We start from the raw sequence: 22,028 nt of genomic DNA, 5'->3' as shown, positions 1-22,028 counted from the left end.
ATTCTTCCAGGAAGTAATAAAGCTGAACTAATTAACTGTTTCTGAGCACTCTGCTACAAGTGAAAGATAATTGCATTTTAACACAGATGCCAGCTTTCCATATGGAAAGGGCAATAATGACCTTAAGGGAGGGTGGAAGCTATTTTCTATTGTTGGTCACAAAGGACACTTTTTGGCCTTAGAAACATGAAGTAAAATGTTAGCAGTAAAGATCAATAACTGCATTTTATAGACATTGAGCTGAAAATGGCAAATATTATCCTTTCCATTTGTACTTGAAAGCTTTCTCTAGCAAATGAGTCATCATTTTTTAAGAAGTACCATTGTAGTCTTTTGTTACATATTAAGTTTGCAGAAACACAGGTTAATATGCAATGTTTTTCTTCTTCAAAGAATCATAGAACTTACTGCTCTAATCTGATCTTCCTATGGAGGAACTGCTTCTCCATCATCTCTTACTTAGATTGTGTTTCAGTCTCTGCTTAAACATTGTCATGGAAAAAAAGGAGTGTTGAAGGGAAAACACAAGCTTGGGATTCACGCAAGTCCGCATTTAAATCCTAGTTTTACCGTTTACTACCCAAAGACTTTGAGTAAGTTACTTGACCAATTTGATCTCAGGTTCCTCATCCGTAAAACTAGAACAATGTGCTAATATGTGAAAAGAACTGGGAGATAGTGTATTTAGCCTTTCTCCCCTAATTCTTCCATTAATTTCAAAGGTCATAACCTAGGATATAGACATTCCATTATGGGAAAGCCTTCCTAGAAAACCTTGATTTACGTTCCGGATATTTTTTCCTAAGTGTGTTAATTTATCTATGTCTTTATTTATTCATTAATCTACTGATTCATTCAACAAACCCACTTAGTGCCTATGACATGCTAGAAACTACACCTAGGTGTGGGGAAGTCAATTCTTTATTGAAGTCAGAATCAGAGAGGGGCATTGCTACTTGCTCACTATCACACAATATCTCGAGAGTGATGATGGAGGTATGAATGGCAGAGCCCATGGAATGCTCTGGGAACATGAAACAATGATGAACTCTTTCAGCTCAGGCTGTAAGTCTGTACAGAAAAAGCTGGGCCTGTCTATAATATTCCCCAAGGTAGATTTGGCACATGTATCTTTTTTTTTTTTCTTTTATTATTATTATTATTATTATTATACTTTAGGTTTTATGGTACATGTGCGCAATGTGCAGGTAAGTTACATATGTATACAGGCACATGTATCTTTTAAAGAGTTCACCTCTATCCCTGCATTTATATTCCTCTTCATCAAGAAGCTTTATCCAATATTCTCTACATCCTTTGTAGAGGCAGGGACCAGTTTCTTGGGATCACTCTGGGGAGACAAAACCTGGGTCACTTGTCACTTTGTGTGTGGGTCCCAGTTCTTACATATTTGCTTATAGTTCTTCCAGATGTGTAAGTTTTTACATCTGGAGAGAATTTGAGTGAAATAGTGCCAGTTTAACCATAGTTCTAGTAAGCTCTCAGGCATGAAATGTGCCTGAAGATGAATCATGTACACACAAAAGCACAGAGCAAATGAATAACTAGGATGAATCAGACCAATTTTATGAAGAATCATTGCCAGGTTCCGTTGAATCGAACAAAAAAGAGGAACAACGTCTCTGCCTCAGAAAGTACTACTTAGCATCCGGCATTCTTAGGGAGTTCAAGTTCATTATAATCTTTAGTGAATATGCCATTTCAGTTTGATTCATTCAGACTTAATCCATATCATCATTTTCCTTAGAATACTTTGGAATTCTTAGACGTATATTACAAGGGTGGCTCAAGTAGAGAGAAACTCCTTCCCAGCTTTCTCAGAGACTTTAGGTAATGTTTATGACTGACAATTTCCTGAATCTTGGCCAAAAAAAACACAAAACAAAACAAAGCCTAATCATGGTTTTCTGTTTTTTCATAATATCATCAAAGAGTATTAGATATTTTTTATGGGCCTATGCTCCCAATCTGGAAGAGAACTTGGTTTTTGCTGCTTCAAGGTTTTTCTTCTGGGACTAAGGGATATTTAGGCTTGTGTTATCCTATCTTGTTCCTTCAGTTCATGTATTCATTCATTCATTCTCACATTCATTCATCTATCCATCCATTCATTCCAGGTTCTGCCACTGTAGAAGAGAATGAACAGCCCAAGAATCCCATCTGTTTTAGGTCCCTATCTCAGCAATGATAATAAGCTGAAGTCACTTTAGACAGGCTTACATGGGTGTGGACAGTGTGGTGGACAAGGTTCATTTCCTTGAGTCTGCCACCATGTGGATATGGGTTCCAAGACAATGGCTTCCTGTGACTAACCAAAGGCTAGAAATGCAGATACATCCTGTAGGTCAAGCAGCCCCCTGCATGCATGAAGAGAGGCCAGGTGTGAGAAATAGATGCAGCTTGGACTATGTAGACGTGGAGAATGCCAGCCTACAGAAAGCAAGTCAAATTGGGAGCAGGGGAAAGAACATTACAAGGAAAACAAATCTAGAAGCCAAATATGACCCGTAAGCCTCGCATTAGCAACTCAAGCTCTGAAAATCTCACTTCCGAGAATAAGAACCAAAATTATACTTGTGGTTTTCTTCATCTAATATATTATTTGACAAAACTTGATGGAACATGAATTATGATTGTTCCATTTATTAAAATAAAATTCAGAGAGGTAGAGTGTCTTTCACAAGTCACAGAGCTAATGAATTGCAAAGTTTAACTTGAGGCAGAGGAATGTCCAAAATTACAGACAGATGCCCAAAGATATGATGTATTATCATATGTAAAGTAGCATACCCACATACATACATTTATTCTACCTACATAAGCTATGTGGGCAGAAGAAACACTACAAAGATATGTTCATGTGGAGGTTTAAGCAGTGAATTTTAGATATGGGATTCATTTCAGCAAATACTGTATATATTGGAAAACTTGCAATGTGCAAACCATTGTGAAAAGAGCAGACTCTGAAAATACATGTGGCTCATGTCTTCAAAAAGCTTCCAGGATGTGGGAAGGATGCACAGAAAAAAGCAAAACAAATATGGTACATGCAAATAAAACAAGTAACACACCTCAAGCAATAAGTCCTGATAACATATGCAAGAATGAAATTACATTTGTCACTGCATGATGCCATATTATATTACACATCTATTTTATATATATATGTATATATGTATATATATATGTAAGTATATATATATGTCACATATGTTGTCTTTCTGCTTATTTGGTTACTGACATTTCATTACACTAGAAGGTAAGTTTAATGAGGGAAAGCACTTTACTTGAATTTTTTCAGTTCTGTGTGACTGAAACATAGGAGGTACCCATTTAATTTTCATTGAATGAATGAACAAATAAACCTACAGAGAGTGGAGAGGATTTCATGGAAGGGAGCCATCGATACCAGAAACCTGGATTTGATGTTGTATGATTCCCTTAAGACTCTTCTTTTGTTCCTGCAAAATTCTATACAAGATGATAGCCACATAATAGGTATAATTAAATATTTGATTATTTAGGTATAATTATTGATTATTTAGGTATTGATTATTTAGGTATAATTAAATATTTGATTATTTAATTCCTTCCCTCTTTGATATTCAGTCCACCATTGGCTTGAGTGATTTTCTTGGAGTATCTACAGTTTGGAATTTTTCAGATGAACATTGTGGAAGCGGAACAGTTTGCCACAACTCACTAAACATATCATGACAATAAGACATATTCATAGGTTCCTACTATTTATGAAGTCATGTAGATATACTATGGTAAGGTTGACTGAACAAAGTAGTTGCACTGGCTGCAAAGGACGCTGATATATGAGAAATAGAGGAAAATTTGGGGGAGCAAAAACAAGAATATGATTACTTCTTGATTACCATTTTAATGACTTAACAATCATACTTCAAAATTATTAAAACGTCCTATTGAAATGTCCCATTGATTTTCAATTTTTGCCCTTTTTGCTATTCTATATGACATTATCTTTGAGATTACAGACAGCGAGATCGAAAACCACTCAGACATCTTAATCTTTCCCAACATAAGCTTCTCTGGGCTGCAAATGGTTCTATTTCTCTTGAAATAGAAGAAGGTAATTTAGTTCTTGAGATGTTTCAAATTGAATATTTATTTTAATTATAAATGTCCCTTTTTGAGAAACAAGATTGTAATACTTTGCTCAAATTTTTAAGAATATTTGTGATTATATTATTGAAGCCGGCAATCATATTTAATTCATTTGAAGTACTGAATGCAGTTTAGACAATCAAATCAACTCTTGTTTATATTTTGTAATGTTTCATTTCAAAATTTTGTTAGTGTTTGGCATCTTCATTCGAAAGCAGGTTGCAAGTCAATCCACCTTTAATTTGGACCCAATATAAGCATTTTAGGTTGCTTTTTATTTCCCTTTTAACATTATTTGCAGCATCAAATTCATCACGCAAATTCTTTCATTTGTTTGTTTTCAAGATAACACTGAGATTTGCTTGCATTTTTCTATAATCAAATACTTAAAAATGTCCTTGCAAAAGTTGTGCACCAAACTCTGGACATTTATAGTTCTTTTATGAGTGTCTCTTTCTTTCTTTTTTTATTATTTTTTTATTTTGAGACAGAGAGCTCGCTCTGTTACCCAGGCTGGGAGTGCAGTGGTGCAATTTCGGCTCACTGCAACCTCTACCTCCTGGGTTCAAGTAACTTTCCTGCCTCAGCCTCCCAAATAACCGGGAATACAGGCATTCACCACCATGCCCAGCTAATTTTTGTATTTTTAATAGAGACAGGGTTTCACCATGTTGGCCAGGCTGGTCTTAAACTCCTGGCCTCAAGTGATCTGCCCGCCTTGGCCTCCCAAAGTGTTGGGATTACAGGAGTGAGCCACTGTGCCTGGCGCTGAGTGTCTATTTCTATTCTTGTTGTTTTTTGAAGGAAATTGTGCTGTGATAGGACACCTGTCTTTCCTTTTATACCTGTTCTGCAGCCATCTTGTCTTTGCCCCTAGACTGTCTATCAGTGAAGGTCACAGGCAGTTCTGTAGCCCTTCTTCGTCAGAACATCCCAGAGCTGTGTGTGAGGACACGTGGAGGACATCTACCCCAGTCCTCCTGGGGAGAGTGGGGCGTCTAGGAATTTGCCTTTGGAAGGAAGCTGCCTAGATGTTTGCTTTGCACACTGAAGTTTGAGGTCATGGGCTTTCTGAATACCCTCCACTCTGTTTACACTGCAGTCAAAATGATTTTTTCAAAATGCAACTCTGACCTTTTACTTGTCTAAATACTTCTGTTCTATGTTCTCATAGAACCTAGTACCTCTTTTTCAAAACATTTATACAAAATTTAAATATATTTGTTTTCTGATTTCACATTTGTCTGATTAATTGCTTAATGCCTGTCATTCCTATTCTGCAAGAGCAGGGACTGGCTAAGTTTTTGCCCAACACAAAGTATGAACACAACAGATATCTCTTTGATAGTCAATTATATCACTGCACTTAGCACTGATGATACAAATTTAGGTTCTGCCCTTCTAAGACTTGTGGACTATAAAGAGCCAGGCCTGTGACTGTCATTATAAGGCTAAGAAATAAATAATACTTGACGGTAATACAAAAGTCTGGACAGAAGCAAAAGGCTCATCCTTGAAAGCCTAGAAAGTGATGTTTGAGCTGTGAATTTCCACATGAGAACCATAGTTAGCATTTCAGCCAATTCTTTCTTCTTCATTTCCTGAACTTTACTTTTTCTTGAGGCTATGTGTTGCCCCACTATGTGTTCTTGAGCACTGAGAGAAACCACAACTCCCAGGCCACAGATGCCCCTTGTTGTGCCAGGGCAATGTCAAGAAAGGAGAGCAGCATCAGTTGAGCATCTTCTGTGTCCCTAGCTCTGTGCAATGCATAAGGCAGCTCAGCAGGTGGGATTAGGAGCACAGTTGTTAGAGTATATAGGGCTTATTTTCCCTTTTCTACCATGTGCTATCAATATAATCCCAAACACATTTTAATTAATCTCCCCAAAACTCAGTTTCACTACATGTGAAATGGAATAATGTGATTGGTCCCACAGTTGTTATGACATTTAAATTAAATAACGACCATAAAGTACAGAGCCAGTGTTTAGTAATTGTTGTGTTTGCACTAGTAATCTTGTTGTTGTGATTGTTGAAAGAAACAGCTATCTGGGGACCGTCTGTGAGAGCATCCCAAAGAAAGAGAACATTGCCGGAGGGGTATTAGAAATTTTTGCTTGTCACCAAGAAATAGCAATCCTGTTCCCCAAAAGAATTTTATACCTTGTTATTTAGCCACAATCCCACACTATTGATCTCATTTTACGGCTCTTCTCTTATTTGTATTCTACTTAATAGAGTTGTCCTAAGTGTTAGGGTTTGCTCTATTACAATTATGAATAAGCTACAGGCTTTAGAACATACTGATAAAAGCTGGACACCTGCATAGGAATTGCCTGGAGTAAATTAAAGATGAAGCATCTTCAGTAATCTTTCCAACAACCACCCCCTTAAATAACACTAGTTTGCGTCATTAGGGAGAAGTTTCCACTTCGAATGTACATTCCAATCTCATACCAGGAATATATAAAATTGTAACAATTTGGTCTTGGGTTCCCCCTGCTTTAAATGTCCTTCCCCGAACTTTCAATAGCCCATTTCTCCTTTTTACAGATTTCAAATCAGAGATCTCCTTTGGGGAAAGGCCTGCTTCTGATCACCCAATCTAAAGTACCTACTCATCACACTGGCTTATTTTAGTTCTCTGCACAATGGAGAACCTTTGTTTTTCAATTGTTTGTTCATTCTTTCAATCATTCATCCATTCACCTCTTCTCTACCAGAATGTCAACTTGGAATAGGAACCTATTCTGTTCCATTCATAAAATATGACTGGTTTTGAACCCACCATTTTTGAATCCTTCATGTGTCAGCACTAGTACATGATATGGTGGTTAGCAAAAGTGACCCAGTCCTCACGGAGGTAGCCTTAAGGGAGACATGTATTTGTCAAAACAAACAAACAAAAATGAATAAGCAGATAATTTCAAATCATGGTAAGTGCTCTGGAAGACAAGACCTTTGTCCCTTTGTCCTAGACTGGAAAATTGAGGAAAGTTTCAGTTGAGATCTGAAGAGTGGATACAAATCATATAAGTACATGAGGGCACACACCATGCCCACTGTGCTTTTGAGAGCATGTGTGGTGGAGGGGGCCAGCCTGTCTTATGCCTTCCTTGTGGCAGCAACAAGAACATGACAGGAACACATTCAGGAACTAGAACAAGGCTTTGTGGGTTGGTCACAAAATGCAAAGTAGAGATGTCAAGTTACAGAAGAACCTGGAGGTTGGTGAAGCCAGAGCCAGGAAAGGAACTGGTATGTCACTGCACATGGATGTCATTTGAGGCCATTGGAATAGATGAGAAATAAAGGAGAGAAAGGAGTCTGAGGCATAGCCAGGATTCTCACTAGAGGTCATGAGAAGAAGGAAGAGCTGGCAGAGGAGATAGAAAAATGGCAGCCAATGAGGTGGAAGGAAAACCAGAATAGAGTGTGGTCATGGAAACTGAAGAAAGGTGAGTTTCAGAAAGGAGGAGGTGGCCATTTTGTTAATTCTGCTGCAAGGACAAGGAAGATATGAAGAAAGAAATAGTCCTTAAGATAGTATGGCAACATAGAGCCTGTTAGTGATCTTGGTAACAGCTGCTTCTGGGATGCAATAGGGTCAGAAGCCCACCTGGAATGAATCACAGAACGTAAGGTGAGAAAGTCAAGGCAGAAACTCAAACTCTTACAAGGAGTTGAGAATATACTCAAGCACATGCCCTCAATGAAATGTTTAAGCTAACGTGTCCATCCAATCAACAAAACCCTAAATAAGATATTTCTTAGTACAAAAAGCTTTGAAAGAAACCAAACAAAATGATCAGACCCATCTAAAATTTTGTCTTGTTTTGGAAAATTTTCTTTATGTTACCTATCTGTATGGAAGGACTTTTGGAACCTCAAGCCCACATAAATGATCTCTCTCTCTCAAAGGCTTATTTTTTGGTATTCTCTTTTTCTTTCTTTCTTTTTATACCACAGAATAACAGACTAAGAAAATATGCCTTTGAATTGAAAATGAATGACCTGACCTATTTTGTGCTGGCAGCTGAAACAGAGTCAGATATGGATGAGTGGATCCACACCCTCAACCGCATTCTGCAAATCAGTCCTGAGGGGCCCCTCCAAGGGAGGAGGAGCACAGAGGTCACTGATCTGGGTCTGGGTGAGAGCATATGAAGCTGTCTTCCTTCCTTTGTCCAGTGTGACCTGTGTTTTTGGTTCACTAAAGCTGCTAGGCATTGTAGTCGCTGTCTGATCTAGCTCATCCATCCTGGGGCTGTTTGTTCCAAGAATCACTAAATCACTCCTAAATCTTTACTGCACAGTAATGGCCACCACACGTAAGTACAATTCAGAGTCAACTGGCAATGATCTGAGGCTTTCCCCCAGCAAATGATGTTGGGAATCATTTGTCACAGCATCAAAACTGTGCTCATGTTCAATGGGACATTACCTTATCAGGGACATTTTGTGGTTTTTAGCCTTTCATTAAATTTAGTTAATGAATCTTATGCTCTGTAAAGGGAAATATGAATTCCTTCCTTTTAGTTAAAAAGCATCTTTCATTTATGCTTTTCGATCCTACTGTGATCATCTTATATGTGAAAGTTTCAAAAATTATACATGGTGATAGAATTTTTATAAGATTAAATTTTTTTCTCCCCATCCTAATTCCTTCATGAGTCTACTTCATTTTATGCAAAGAGAAGGGAACAAGAGAGAGGAAAGAAAAGGTGAAAAGGTTAGAAAAGCAAGTCTGTAGCTACATAGAAGGCAAGTTCAACACCAGAAAAGTCAGTCACTCCTCCCAAAACAAAACTATTTTCAGACATTTTGCACAGCACATGGTACATTAGAAACCAAAGCATCTTTAAGTTCCCCTAGTCTAAGTCTCAGGCTCTAGAGTGAAAGAGCCACGGGGTAATGTGGAAAAAAACTATTGCGGATTTTGTTGATTTTAACACAACTACTGTATGCCGTAGTAGGTGTTTTACACTTACAATTTCCTTAATAATAACGATAGTATTAATGTTTACAGTGTCTTACAGAGTTTAGCTGAAGCAAGAAGGTGGATTCTAAATTGATAGCCTGAGAGCCAGAATTACCAAAAATACATACATATTTAAGAAAACTTTAGTATGCATTAATGAAGTAAGTCAAGACAACCCCAAGTATAAATGTAGTGTAAAAATCCAAAGTTCTTGTGGACACAAGATGGTATCATAGCAAGAATCCCAAAATGATCATCAGAGGGTCTGATTTCCAGGCCCAGATCACTCAACAATGTGGAGTTCAGGAGTCAGAACACAATGAAAGCTTAGGCTCACCAACGTCCCTCTTAGCTCTTAAGCCTAACTTAGTTTTGCATGTCACAGGCTAGAAGAATGTGTGACTCGTGAGTAATATTTAATAACCTGACTTGGTATATCTTTTTAAGATTCGCTGGATAATTCTGTAACTTGTGAATGCATGCCAGAGGAAATAGATTCTTCAGAGAACAACCTACACCCAGACTTTGCAAAGGTAATAAAGTTGGCATTGTACTTGCAAAACCAATTTGAATTATTAGTTAGTTATTGCTTTCATGGAAAAGACGTAAATGCTTTCTTTTAAGATTTAAACTAAGAAGCTAATTCGGAACTTTCCGTTAACCTATGTGTTTTCATTAACATACACATAGGGCTCAAAAAGGAAAGATACTTTTACAAGATTTGCCAAGTGTTAATGGGTAATACTAAAATGGTGATAATACTAAGGGGCTGCTTCTTGGCCATGTGGATGTGTCAGGGGCTGTATCTGGATATTTAGTTACCAAGGACTAACACAATTTTCTCTGTAGTACCTCACAGAAACAGAAGATACTGTAAAAACAACTCGAAACATGGAGAGGCTAAATCTGTTCTCTCTAGATCCAGACATAGATGTAAGTCAAAATTTTTTCTAAGCAGATATGAACTTGATCCATACAGTTGGGGATTATAATTTAGAATTTCTTTTTTATGTTGGATGTTTGGTGACTCATTCAAAACTTTTTTAGACCTTGAAACTTCAAAAAAAAGATCTCTTGGAACCTGAGTCTGTGATCAAACCATTTGAAGAAAAAGCTGCCAAGAGAATCATGATCATCTGTAAAGCCCTCAACTTAAATCTTCAGGGATGTGTCACGGAGAATGAAAATGATCCGATAACGAATGTAAGTTTCTCCTCTGTTACATCCTATACCATTAAGCCAACATTACACCACCCTAGTCAAAAATCTTTTCTATTCCTGCTAATTCCAGGCACTGATTTCTCACTGTCTAGTGTACCAGGGAATATTATTAACAGCCTTTTCCCACATTACACAAGCGTACAAGTTCTAAAGTGGAACACTTTATAATATACTGTATGAATAAAGCATAATAAAATATTAATATACTATACTTTATCAATATACTGCCATAAAATTTTCCTTTTAACTTAAAGAAAAAGCATTAAAGGACTGTGTCTGGGGATTCTATGAAATCAGCATAGTGGTTTAGAGTTTCCTATGGCATTGTGTGTAGCCTGTTAGTAGTACTCAAGATGGCTTTTTTTTTTTTTTTTTTTTTTGAGATGGTCTTGCTCTGTTGCCCAGGCTGGAGTGCAGTTGCACAGTCTTGGCTCACTGCAGCCTCAGCTCAGTGCAGCCTCAGCTTCCAGGGCTCAAGCGATCCTCCCACCTAAGCCTTCCAAGTAATGGACTACAGGCACGCACCACCATGGCCGCCTAGCTAATTTTTTTGTATTTGTTATACAGATGAGGTTTTGCCATGATGGCCAGACTGGTTTAGAACTCCTAGGCTCAAGCTACCTGCCTGCCTCAACCTCTCAAAGTGCTGGGATTACAGGCGTGAGCTACCACGCCTGGCCAGAGATGGCTTTTACAGGGATGTTTTTATTTTACTATTTCTATGTTTATTTTCAAGTGTATTATTTTTCAAGTGTTTATTTTCAAGTGTTTATTTCAAGTGTATTCAAAGCTAACAAACCCTGTGACTTCCCAGCCATTATTGCTGAGGACAAGACTAAACAGTGTATCAAGTAAAATAATATTAGATGGATGTTAAATAAATACTAGTAGGATGGGACATGTAAATAGCAGAAATGACAAAGGAGCTTCACTGATATTTGTGTGAGTTCTCTTGAGAACTTCATCTTAGTACTTTAGTGGGCAGTCCCACTAGATTGTGAATGTATGTGTGGGAAGGGAACTTTTTATGAGCATAAATGTTATTAAATGTTGAATTATTTTTTAAAATCACTCATAATTCTATATCAATCTTGATTATATTAATATCCTAATCAATGTAAGGCACAGTTAATATTTTGGCATATTTTCTTTCATTCTTTTTCGATGCATTCTGTTCAAATTTCTAATCCATCATCCCTCAATTGTCATCTTTCACCTCAAAGAGGAAAACTGATTTCCAGATCCTTGATAGGAGTCACATTGGCTTTCGAAGGCAGAAATCCCATTAAGTTTTCACTGTAAACTGGGTCCACACAGTCTCGTGCCTTCATCCATTTATGATCCAGTGAAACTAGCCTTGCTAGTTGTGACAGTGAGTGGATGGCAGAAAGAATTAACCCTTTCGGAAGACTTTACTTGATACCTACTGACCTGTGTATTTAGCACCTCAATGATTTGCTTTGAGCCTCCTACCCCAGGTGTAGAGCAGGATAAGGTCCATGCTGTGGACCTCTGATGTAATGAGGAGACTCAAATGAGATGTGCCGTTCTGGGATTAGATTGCCTGGCTCTCCAGCTCACAAGTTGTGCCACTCTGGGCAACTGGCCTACTGTCAGTCTTCACTCCTTTAAATGGAGATAATAACAATACCTATTTCAAGTGATCATTGTGGTTACACATGGTACCATATCGAAGGTACTCAGACATTGCTTGGTACAAACTAAGCATTCATTAAATACTTAACTGTCGTCTAAATATGTGAGAAATTGCATTGAAATTTGTCAAAACTGCATGCAAGTTATTGATATTTGTATTGATATATGTGAGATTCTTGTTGACAGGTAAGCTAAAATGGAAATGTGTCACCAGTAAGAATCTTGTCAAAAAATGAAGCTGTTTTATATTCTATAACTTTGACTGTGTACTAGGTGTGAGTAGAAATGAAAGTAGTTGAAGTCAGGTTTATTCATTCTCCAAATATACTTATTCCATATGTCTACTGTGAGCCAAACTTGTCCTAAGAACTGAGAAAACAGGAAGTAACTAGATAAGCAAGGTCCCTAGTGTCTTGAAGATTAGATTCTTTTTGACAACAGCAGAAAGTAAACAAGAAAACTAACAATTTAAGTGCACATTATGCAAAGTTCTCTAAAAGAAATAAATATGGAGAGATGTGTTCCGGAGGAATTCAGGAAAGGGTTACTTTAGACAGGATGGTCATGGAAGGCCCTCTCAGCAGAGGTGATTTTGAACAGAGACCTAAAGGTTGGGAAGGATAAAAAGGCAGGTCAGGGGAGAACATTCTAGGCAGAAGAAAGAGAAGTACAAATGCACCGAGACAGGTAAGCTTTAGCAAGTTCTAGGAACTGAAAAGAGTTAGGGAGGTGAAGGGTATACCAAGATGATGTAGAAGAAACAGAGATAAGATGATGTAGGGCCTTAAGCCATAGTAAAGAGTTTGAATTTATCCTAAGTGTGATTGGAAGCTATTCAATGGTTTAAAGCACTTTAAAAACAAGAGTTGTCCAAGAAGAAGAATTAGGAGGCTACTACCACCGTTTATTGCATGGCTTGAACAAGGGCTGGCAAGGGAGAAGGAGAGAAATGGGTGGATTGGACTGGTGTTTTGTAAATTGGGCTGATAGGCTTTCCTGATGTGTTGGATACACTGGATAATGGAAAAAGAAATCTCAAGGATGAGTACTGGTTTTTGCTTTGGACAGTTTTACACATTGTGATGCCATTTACTAAAATGGTAACACTGGAGGGAGATTTGCACAATACAGGTCAAAAATACCATTATGAACATGTTTCACTTGTTGGGACTATTAGATATCCAAAGAGAGATGTCTTAGGGACAGGTTCAAATGCAAGTTTGGCGGCCAGGCACAGTGGCTCACGCCTGTAATCCCAGCACTTTGGGAGGCCAAGGCAGGCAGATCACCTGAGGTCAGGAGTTCGAGACCAGCCTGTCCAACATGGCGAAACCCTGTCTCTACAAAAAATACAAAAATTTGCTGGACAGAGTGACACATGCCTGTAGTCCCAGTTACTTGGGAGGCTGAGGCAAGAGAATCACTTGAACCCGGGAGGTGGAGGTTGTAAGCCGAGATCACACCACTGCACTCCAGCCTGAGTGACATAGTGAGACTCCATCTCAAAAAAAAAAAAAAAAAAAGGAGTGGCCATGAATGGAAACACAAATTTGGAAGTCTAGTTCAGACAATGATGTTGGCTGGCGGGAGAGGGGTGGGATCTAAAAATGTCTATGACCATAGAGAAGGGGCCAGGAACCAAATAAAATATCTGAAGGATGAATAGAGAAGTGACCAAAGAAGACTAAGCAGGAATGGCTGTTGGGATAAAGATAAACCAAGGAATACTGTATTATGAAACCAAGAGCAAATGGGTAGCTGTAGAATTGGTGCCAAGAAGCTGAGGAACATGAAGTGAAAGAGGAGTCCCTCTGGTAGACATGGCAAAGTGGAGGATGTTGATGACTATGGCAAGAGCAACTCCCATGGAGTGGAAAGTGTTAGGAGTAATCTGATCATGCTTTCATGCAGGATTTTGAAATAAAAACAAAACAAAAATCTAGAAACTTAGTCCTTGAAACCATTTGGAAATACCTGTATTAGTCTGTTCTCACACTGCTAATAAAGACATACCCAAGACTGTAATTTATAAAGGAAGGAGGTTTAATTGACTCACAGTTCAGTATGACTGGTGAGGCCTCAAGAAACTTACAATCATCGCGGAAGGGGAACCAAACATGTCCTTCTTCACATGGCAGCAGCAAAGGGAAATGCCAAGCAAAAGGGGGAAAAGCCCCTTATAAAACCATCGGATCTTGTGAGAACTCACTCACTATCACGAGAACAGCATGAGGGTAACTGCCCCCATAATTCAATTACCTCCCACTGGGTCCCTCCCACGACATGTGAGGATTATGAGAACTACAATTTAAGATGAGATTTGGGTAGGGACACAGCCAAACCATATCATTATCTCAAATGGTAATGTCACGTAGTCACCTTGTTAAATAAAAATAGATGCTTTTTTTGACCCAGAACATATTTAAATGTAATTTAAAATGCAATTTAGAAACTGAAAATCAAAGATAGTGGGTTTTTCTTTCTACTGCCAGGGGCATATGACTCCTTCCACGTGAATTCCTTTCTTTGTACTAAGACCCATATTCAGAAGCCAAATGTTTATATTTGGGCCAATCTCCCCAGGCAAGAGAACAGAGCCAAGTACAGAGAATCAAGTTAGTGTGTCCTTTGGTATCTGTCAGGCCAAAGGGTTAAGTTGATTTGGAGTGTTTTGTATGTCAGTGTTGTTTTTCATTTTACAGTTGATATATATGTTGAAAAACTAGGAAATTTCTTTAGAAAAATAATTTCATTGTGCCTATAAGCAATAATACAAAAAATGTCAGCCTCACCTTCACAGCAGTTTGTTATTTAATACCATTGTTTTTTAAAAATCATTGTTTATTTATTCATTGACGCTCTTTCATTAATGAAACTATTTTTAAACTCATTGTTCTTAATTCAATGAGCATGTTTTAAATTAATTGAAATATTTCTCCCAGTTGCTTAGGAGTCAACTACTGCATTTAATGAATGAGATTCTGAAGACTCCCTGAAATAACATCCTCATGATGAGAAAACAATGTTTGACAGCATGTAATTTTTTAGTCAGTAAATTGAAAACCAAATTCAAGTTGATGCTTTTGTAGTATAAAATATTTCTTTGAAAATAGAAATTGACTCCAAAAATCTGAACTAATAAAGCTACATCACAGTAGAACTATATTTAAAATTTTATCTTTGCGAGTTTTTTTCAGAAGAGTACAGAATTCTAAACACAAGAAACCTATGAATTAATTTGTTAGGCTTTGCAGATGCTTTGTTAAATCCTCACTGAAAAGCCAGTGATTTGACATTTATTTTGAAAAGGTGGATTGGAAGAAAGAAATGAATCACCACATGAGCTTTAATTTTTGATGGGTTATCAAAGTAGGTATTTATTTCCATTCACAAAGTAGAAATGAAAATCAAAATGCAACAATTCAGGAAAAAATAAGGGTTTTGCTTTGACCTTCAATGTGTTTTGAGTTCTCACTTTAGTTTTTTTTCTGTAATTTTTCATTTTTCAACTCTTGGCAGACTACTACTACCATAAAACAAGAGTTTTTCTATATTAATTTAAATTGGTATACTATAAACTTTTACTTTGTAATTGCTTTATATTTTAAAAAATAATTTATTGAATGTACCTTATATGCAAAAACTTTTTTCTAACAGTAAGGGAGCTGGCAAGTATTGCTAATATTAAGAAATTGAACTTGTCCCCCCAGTATAAACTAGTCACATTACTACATTTCAAAAGACAGGAGATACTGTTAAGCATTTAACAAAACCCACAGTATGAGTGAGTCTGTATAGTAATAAACTGGATCACAATAGGGTGTTTCACTATAATCTGTTTGTCCATAGAATACTGGTAGAGATTGGCATCAACTCAAACTTAAGTAGCATTTTAAAACAGTAAAAATGATAGTTTTTATAGGCGTATTCCAACTTTAATCACATAAATGTGTAACTACATATATGTGCATGTATGCAATATATGTATATACGTACATATATGTATGTAATTACATATGCATATATTAATTTGGTCTTTGTCTCTGTTGTATGTGACATTTTTCTAGTTGACCATTCTTCTTGAATCTTTCTTTGCTTCTGTGATATTCTGGCAACATTTAAATTTTTTCATTTGTTTTGTGAAATTTTTCCCTATTTCCCAATCTGTTTTATAAGTTGTTTTCCCTACTCCCATCTCCATCCTTTGCATGTTGATTCTTTCCAGAATCCTGTTCTGAATTTCTTCTATTTCATGGATTCAACAGGACCCCACACACACAAAAAACCTCTCAGGTCCAGCTCTTCAGCCCAGTTTCCTTGACTTGGCTCAAAACACACATCCAACTGCCACTGGAATGTCCTGCAGATGACTTTCTATGTCCCATTTAGAATTCATCTTTGTATCTTTATCCACTATATCAGCCAATGGTATGACCATCCACTTCATTTCCTTTATCCTCAAACCTGGGAATTTTCTGTATTCATGCCCCTGTGAAACATTTTCTCCAATCAACCAAGACAAACACATGCAAAGACTATCCAAGCTCTTTGGTCATACTTCCTTAATGTTTCTCAAATGCCTCTCCCACAAACGCTTCCTACCAATTTTTCATTTTGCCTCCACTCTGATCCCACTCTAATGTTCTTTTCCTGTGCTCTTTGATGTCTTATGTCTTTGCACGTCACACACCCTACCTAGAAATCCCTTCTAACCAATTCTTTACCTAATTCCTACTTCTTTAAAACTTGACCAAGAAATGTCCCCTTCTTCTCATCTTCCATAACTTTCCCATTTTGACGTCTTCCACTTCCTAGCCTGGGGGCAAGAGGTTAAGAGGAAAGCCACATAGAGGCGTGAATTTGGGTGAGCACCCAAGAATTGATGGGGAGAGAAAGCCATGAAGAGGGACAGAAGAAGCTTGTCGTGGAGTGTTGTGATACAGGTGCAGGGCAGCCCAGAGGAGGCAACTAGAAAAGATGGCTGATATGGTTGGGAGACTGGTTACTTTGAACCAATAAGTAACTGGTTGAACAAGTGAGTAAACAGATTCATGGTAATGAGATCCCACGTTCTCACTGTTGGAGGACCTACTTACCAATATTAAAAATGGAAAGGCTAGAATGAACCCTTGAGTGTTTGTATTGGAAGCAGAGGTATAAACATGAACTAATTGGTTTTTAATAAGTATTCATACACAGATAGAGATAAATAAATTTTGTGTGTGTGTGTGTGTGTGTGTGTGTGTATTTCTTACCTCTGTATGATGGGAGGGCACAGAAGCAATGATATCCCAGTGACAGTGAACACAACAAGCACCCAGATCATGGTTTGTAAATGTCACCCTCACTATAAGGAACCAGGGCTCCTTGGAGAAATATCTGGAGCATGAGAAGTATAGGATAAGCCTGGAACATCCTATTTGATAAAGAAGTACTCAAAAAATGATGGAGACTTGCCAAAAAAATACCCAGAAGTTACCTTGAATGAGTGCCTCTAGCCAAATCTGGGACAATTTCAGCATCACACTAACACTAATTATCGTAAGAGCAAAACCCATTGAGTAAAACAGTAATCCATGAGTCTATACTTGTATTAATAAATCAATTAATTAATATCAAAATAAGAGAGAAGGGAAAGCTCATCCACACAATGGAATACTAGCTAATACATGTAGAAAGAATGATGGAACTGAAAAATCACCATTGGTCGCCATCATGGTGTAGATGACTGCAATGGAAGTTATCAATGAAGATGAAGACTAGGGTGGGTTGTGTTTGGTGAGTAGCAAGACATGGGGGTAATCTCAGAACATATTTCCACAAATACAAATCAATTGCCAAAGGGAAAATGGTGATCTTTATAATGGAGAAAACCAGCAGATAAGGCTAACATCATAGTTGCTGAAGGAGTTGACACTGTGTGCTCTTGATACAATGAAGTATGAAAATCAAACATCAATCTGAGACTTTACTGCTATAAAAGCATGACTTGAATCCTGTCATGAGGACACATACAACAGACCCAGATTGAATTTATGTCAGAATATATGTCGTGTACTCTTTAAAAGGCCAAAAACCTGAAAGAGAGAAAAAGACTGAGGAACAGTTTTGACTGAATTAAATTGAAGGGAAATAGCAGAAAAATATAATGAGTAGTCCTAGATGGGATTCTGGACCAGAAAGAAAAACAGAGACATTATTGAGTCAACTGGCAGCATCGAAAGGGGCATGTGAGTTGCACAGTTTAGGCCAATATCACTTTCCTGACTTGGATGGCTGCACGGTGATTAGGCAGGTAAGTGTCCTCATTTCGGGGAAACACTCACTGTAGTATTTAGGAGAGGAATAATATTGGAAATTTGCTCTCAAAGCATTCAGACTGGTTATAATAGGTGACTGTGTGAGAGAGAGAGAGAGTGTGTGTGTGTGTGTATGTGTGTGTGAGAGAGAGAGAGAGTGTGTGTGTGTGTGAGAGAGAGAGAGAGAGAGAGAGAAACAGGAGGTTAACAGTTGAATCCGGGCAAGGGGGATAATTAAGGTGGTTTTATGCACCTTATACACAACCTTTCTCTCTATTCAAAATTATTTCAAGATAAGAGAAAAAATAGTTAATATCTGTTTTAAAAATTCAACTAAGATATCAACTCCTCTTAGGAAACTTCCTGCCCTCTCTGCCGACAGACTCCCTCGCAACCTGATGCTCACCTACCTACTTGCCACAGTGTTTTGTGTTTTAATATGTATCTGCGACACTAATGTATTAGGAGTGCCTTAGAACAGTGACAAACACATAATAAATGCTCAATAACTGTTAGCTATTATTATGATTCTATCAAGCTGTGATAAAAAACAGAGACGCGGTTGGCCTAGTGAAGTCCAACCACAGTGCAATCTCAAAACTTCTAGGATTTCATTACAGATTTTCAAGGGCCTTGGAGACTGAGTTGGCATGTATTTTCTAAGACTGTAAGGGAAATAACTGGAAGGATCTGTAAGGCCCAACCATGCATGTAAATGCAACATAAAGAAGAGAGTTCTTGGCAGGGAAACTAAAGAACCAATGAGATACAGTACTGGGATCTCAGGCACTTGCTGGAGGACAGGATTCTGGGTCACTGAGTCAACGGAAGCTTGCCTGCTGCATGTATTTTATCTACTGCTTTGTTAAATGATGTACTAACGAGGCTGTCTCATGGATAATGATTTTATGTCAAAAACATCTGTTCTTTCTTTTTCATGCAGATTGAGCCTTTTTTTGTGAGTGTGGCACTTTATGACCTCAGAGACAGCAGGAAGATTTCTGCTGATTTTCACGTGGATCTAAACCATGCTGCTGTCAGACAGATGCTCTTGGGGGCTTCTGTGGCTTTGGAAAATGGCAACATCGACACCATCACTCCAAGACAATCAGAAGAACCTCACATCAAGGGACTTCCAGAGGAATGGCTAAAATTTCCAAAGCAGGTGGCACTTTGTTTACTTGTGATGAGATGGAAAATGCTTGTACCATTATTCTTACCAATAGATCACATAAGATGAGCAATTTCCTGAATAAAAATTCCCTTAAAGCTGTCCTTTTTTAAAAAAATGGAATTTTGTAAATGTCTACAATGTGGTTTCTTCCATGCTTATTAGCTGCTTTCTTTGTACACAGGCTGTATTTTCTGTAAGCAATCCACATTCTGAAATTGTTTTGGTGGCCAAAATCGAAAAAGTCTTGATGGGAAACATTGCAAGTGGTGCCGAACCTTATATTAAGAACCCAGACTCCAACAAGGTAATGTATAATCTTATAAATAACTTCATTTCCTTTTTTTTTTTTTTAATGGAGTCTCTCTCTGTCGCCCGGGCTGGAGTGCAGTGGCGCGATCTCAGCTCACTGCAACCTCCGCCTCCTAGGTTCAAGTGATTCTCCTGCCTTAGCCTCCCCAGTAGCTGGGATTACAGGTGCATGCCACCACGCCCGGCTAATTTTTTGTATTTTATAGTAGAGATGGAGTTTCACCATGTTGGCCAGGCTGGTCTCGAACTCCTGACTTCAAGTGATCGGCCTGCCTTGGACTCCCAAAGTGCTGGGATTACAGGCATGAGCCACCACACCCGGCCAACTTCATTTGCTTTTAAGAAAGAAAGCCACACTTTCTTGCTGAATTATCAAATTTGTATGTCTTGAAATACTCACTTATTGGTGAAATGAATATCCACCAGAAATTTTTTTAAGTATATCTTTTTGCTTTACTTTCTTTTGACCCAGTAATTTCTGACCTCTGAGAATCTACTGGTAGAAATAAATTCAAATGTGGATAAAGCTTTCACCCTAAGGATCAGAGTATTAATAATAATGAAACCTTAGGAATAATCTGAGTAAAAGCAAGTGAATGAGACATCAGCAATGCTGATGATGAACAAAGTGAGATAAATAATTGTATATCAAATTATAATATCACTTAAGTGAAAAAAGGAAGAGGAAAGAGAATGCTGTGCTTTGAATGGTGGAACTACAGGTGATATGTCTCCACTTTCTTCTTTTCTATTAGATTTTCTTTAATAATCAAATATTACTGTTTAATAGAAAATGAATATTAAGGCCGGGCGCGGTGGCTCACGCCTGTAATCCCAGCACTTTGGGAGGTGGAGGCGGGCGATCAGGAGGTCAGGAGATTGAGACCATCCTGGCTAACACGGTGAAACCCCGTCTCTACTAAAAAAATAAAAATAAAATTAGCCGGGCGTGGTGGCGGGCGCCTGTAGTCCCAGCTACTCCGGAGGCTGAGGCAAGAGAATGGCGTGAACCTGGGAGGCGGAGGTTGCAGTGAGCCGAGATCGCACCACTGCACTCCAGCCTGGGCGGGCGACAGAGCAAGACTCCGTCTAAAAAAAAAAAGAAAATAAAATAAATATTAAAACTCTATATTTTCCATGCCAAAGAAATATACTGAGGAAATAACGTACAAGAATTGAATCTTAGCATGTATGACAATTTAGGAAGGAGTTTAATATCTTTATGAGAGTCCCATAATTCAGTGTTTGGCAAACTATGGCGTGCAGGCCAAATCCAGCCTACCTTCTGTTTTGATAAATAAAGTTTTATTGAAACACAGTCACATTCATTTATGGATTGTCTAGGGCCTTTTCCCTGCTACAGAAACAGAGTTGAAAACTTATGACAGAGACTATATGGCCCATGAAACCCAATGTTTTACTATATGACACTTTTTAGAACCAGTCTCCTGCCCTCTGCCATAACAAATAAAAGGGGATATAGAATGGACTGTAAATGTAAATTTGCTAATACTTTCCATTCAAGATTTTAAAATCTTTTAAGTCAAAAAAAGGAAAAAAGTTGATATTCCAAGACATGGATATTTTCTACATTTGAAATTTCCAAACTAAAAAGAAAGAAAGAAAAATATTATACAATAGTTTGAACACAGAGGACACCATTTGGCTCTTTATAAGGTAATATGGGCTAGTAAGACACAGTTGTGCTGAGTTTCAGTATAAAATAATATGAAAAAGTATTTAGTATTATTTTATATGTACAGTTTGTAAAGTGCTATTCTAAACAATATTTGTATTTATTTTTTCTTTAGTATGCACAAAAGATACTAAAATCCAACAGACAGTTCTGCAGCAAATTGGGAAAATACCGTATGCCTTTTGCTTGGGCAGTAAGGTATGTTGACAGTTGCAACCAACAGACTAGAAATACATTTAATGGTGGCATTGGAAGCTTCAGTTTTGAACGTTTTTGTGTTGCCTATTATTTTTAATGTGTCTACACCTAGAAAATGCTAATATGGTCATCTTCATAAGCATCTTGAGTTTCTCTGAGACATACATTTCACAAGACAGTTTAGCAATACAGTTTATAATAGAGGGCCGTGACACATGTACCGTGCGTGCATGACCAGATATGCTATGGGTTCTTGGTAGATATCAAATCAATGTCATAAATTGTTTATTATGTATATTTGACTTAACAAACCTTTGACATTATGTCAGTCCTGAG

The 22,028-nt window shown here is 37.7% G+C and overlaps 1 protein-coding gene across 7 annotated transcripts in view; it reads left to right on the top strand.

Moving 5' to 3' along the window:
• The window catches only part of DOCK10 (dedicator of cytokinesis 10), a 280,263-nt gene that overhangs the window by 161,654 nt on the left and 96,581 nt on the right, over positions 1-22,028 (top strand). For all 7 annotated transcript variants that reach the window (XM_063713072.1, XM_063713071.1, XM_024243212.3 and 4 more), the window contains 7 exons: positions 8,128-8,311; positions 9,587-9,672; positions 9,989-10,072; positions 10,187-10,342; positions 19,259-19,480; positions 19,671-19,793; positions 21,610-21,692. In XM_063713072.1, the coding sequence (XP_063569142.1) occupies positions 8,128-8,311; positions 9,587-9,672; positions 9,989-10,072; positions 10,187-10,342; positions 19,259-19,480; positions 19,671-19,793; positions 21,610-21,692 (938 nt within the window). The remainder of the gene's footprint in view (positions 1-8,127; positions 8,312-9,586; positions 9,673-9,988; positions 10,073-10,186; positions 10,343-19,258; positions 19,481-19,670; positions 19,794-21,609; positions 21,693-22,028) is intronic.

The sequence above is a fragment of the Pongo abelii genome, chromosome 11, assembly GCF_028885655.2.
Source record: "Pongo abelii isolate AG06213 chromosome 11, NHGRI_mPonAbe1-v2.0_pri, whole genome shotgun sequence".
In the NCBI taxonomy this organism is placed as follows: domain Eukaryota; kingdom Metazoa; phylum Chordata; class Mammalia; order Primates; family Hominidae; genus Pongo; species Pongo abelii.
Note: the sequence above shows the minus strand (reverse complement) of the source record. Positions and strands in the feature narration are given on the sequence as shown.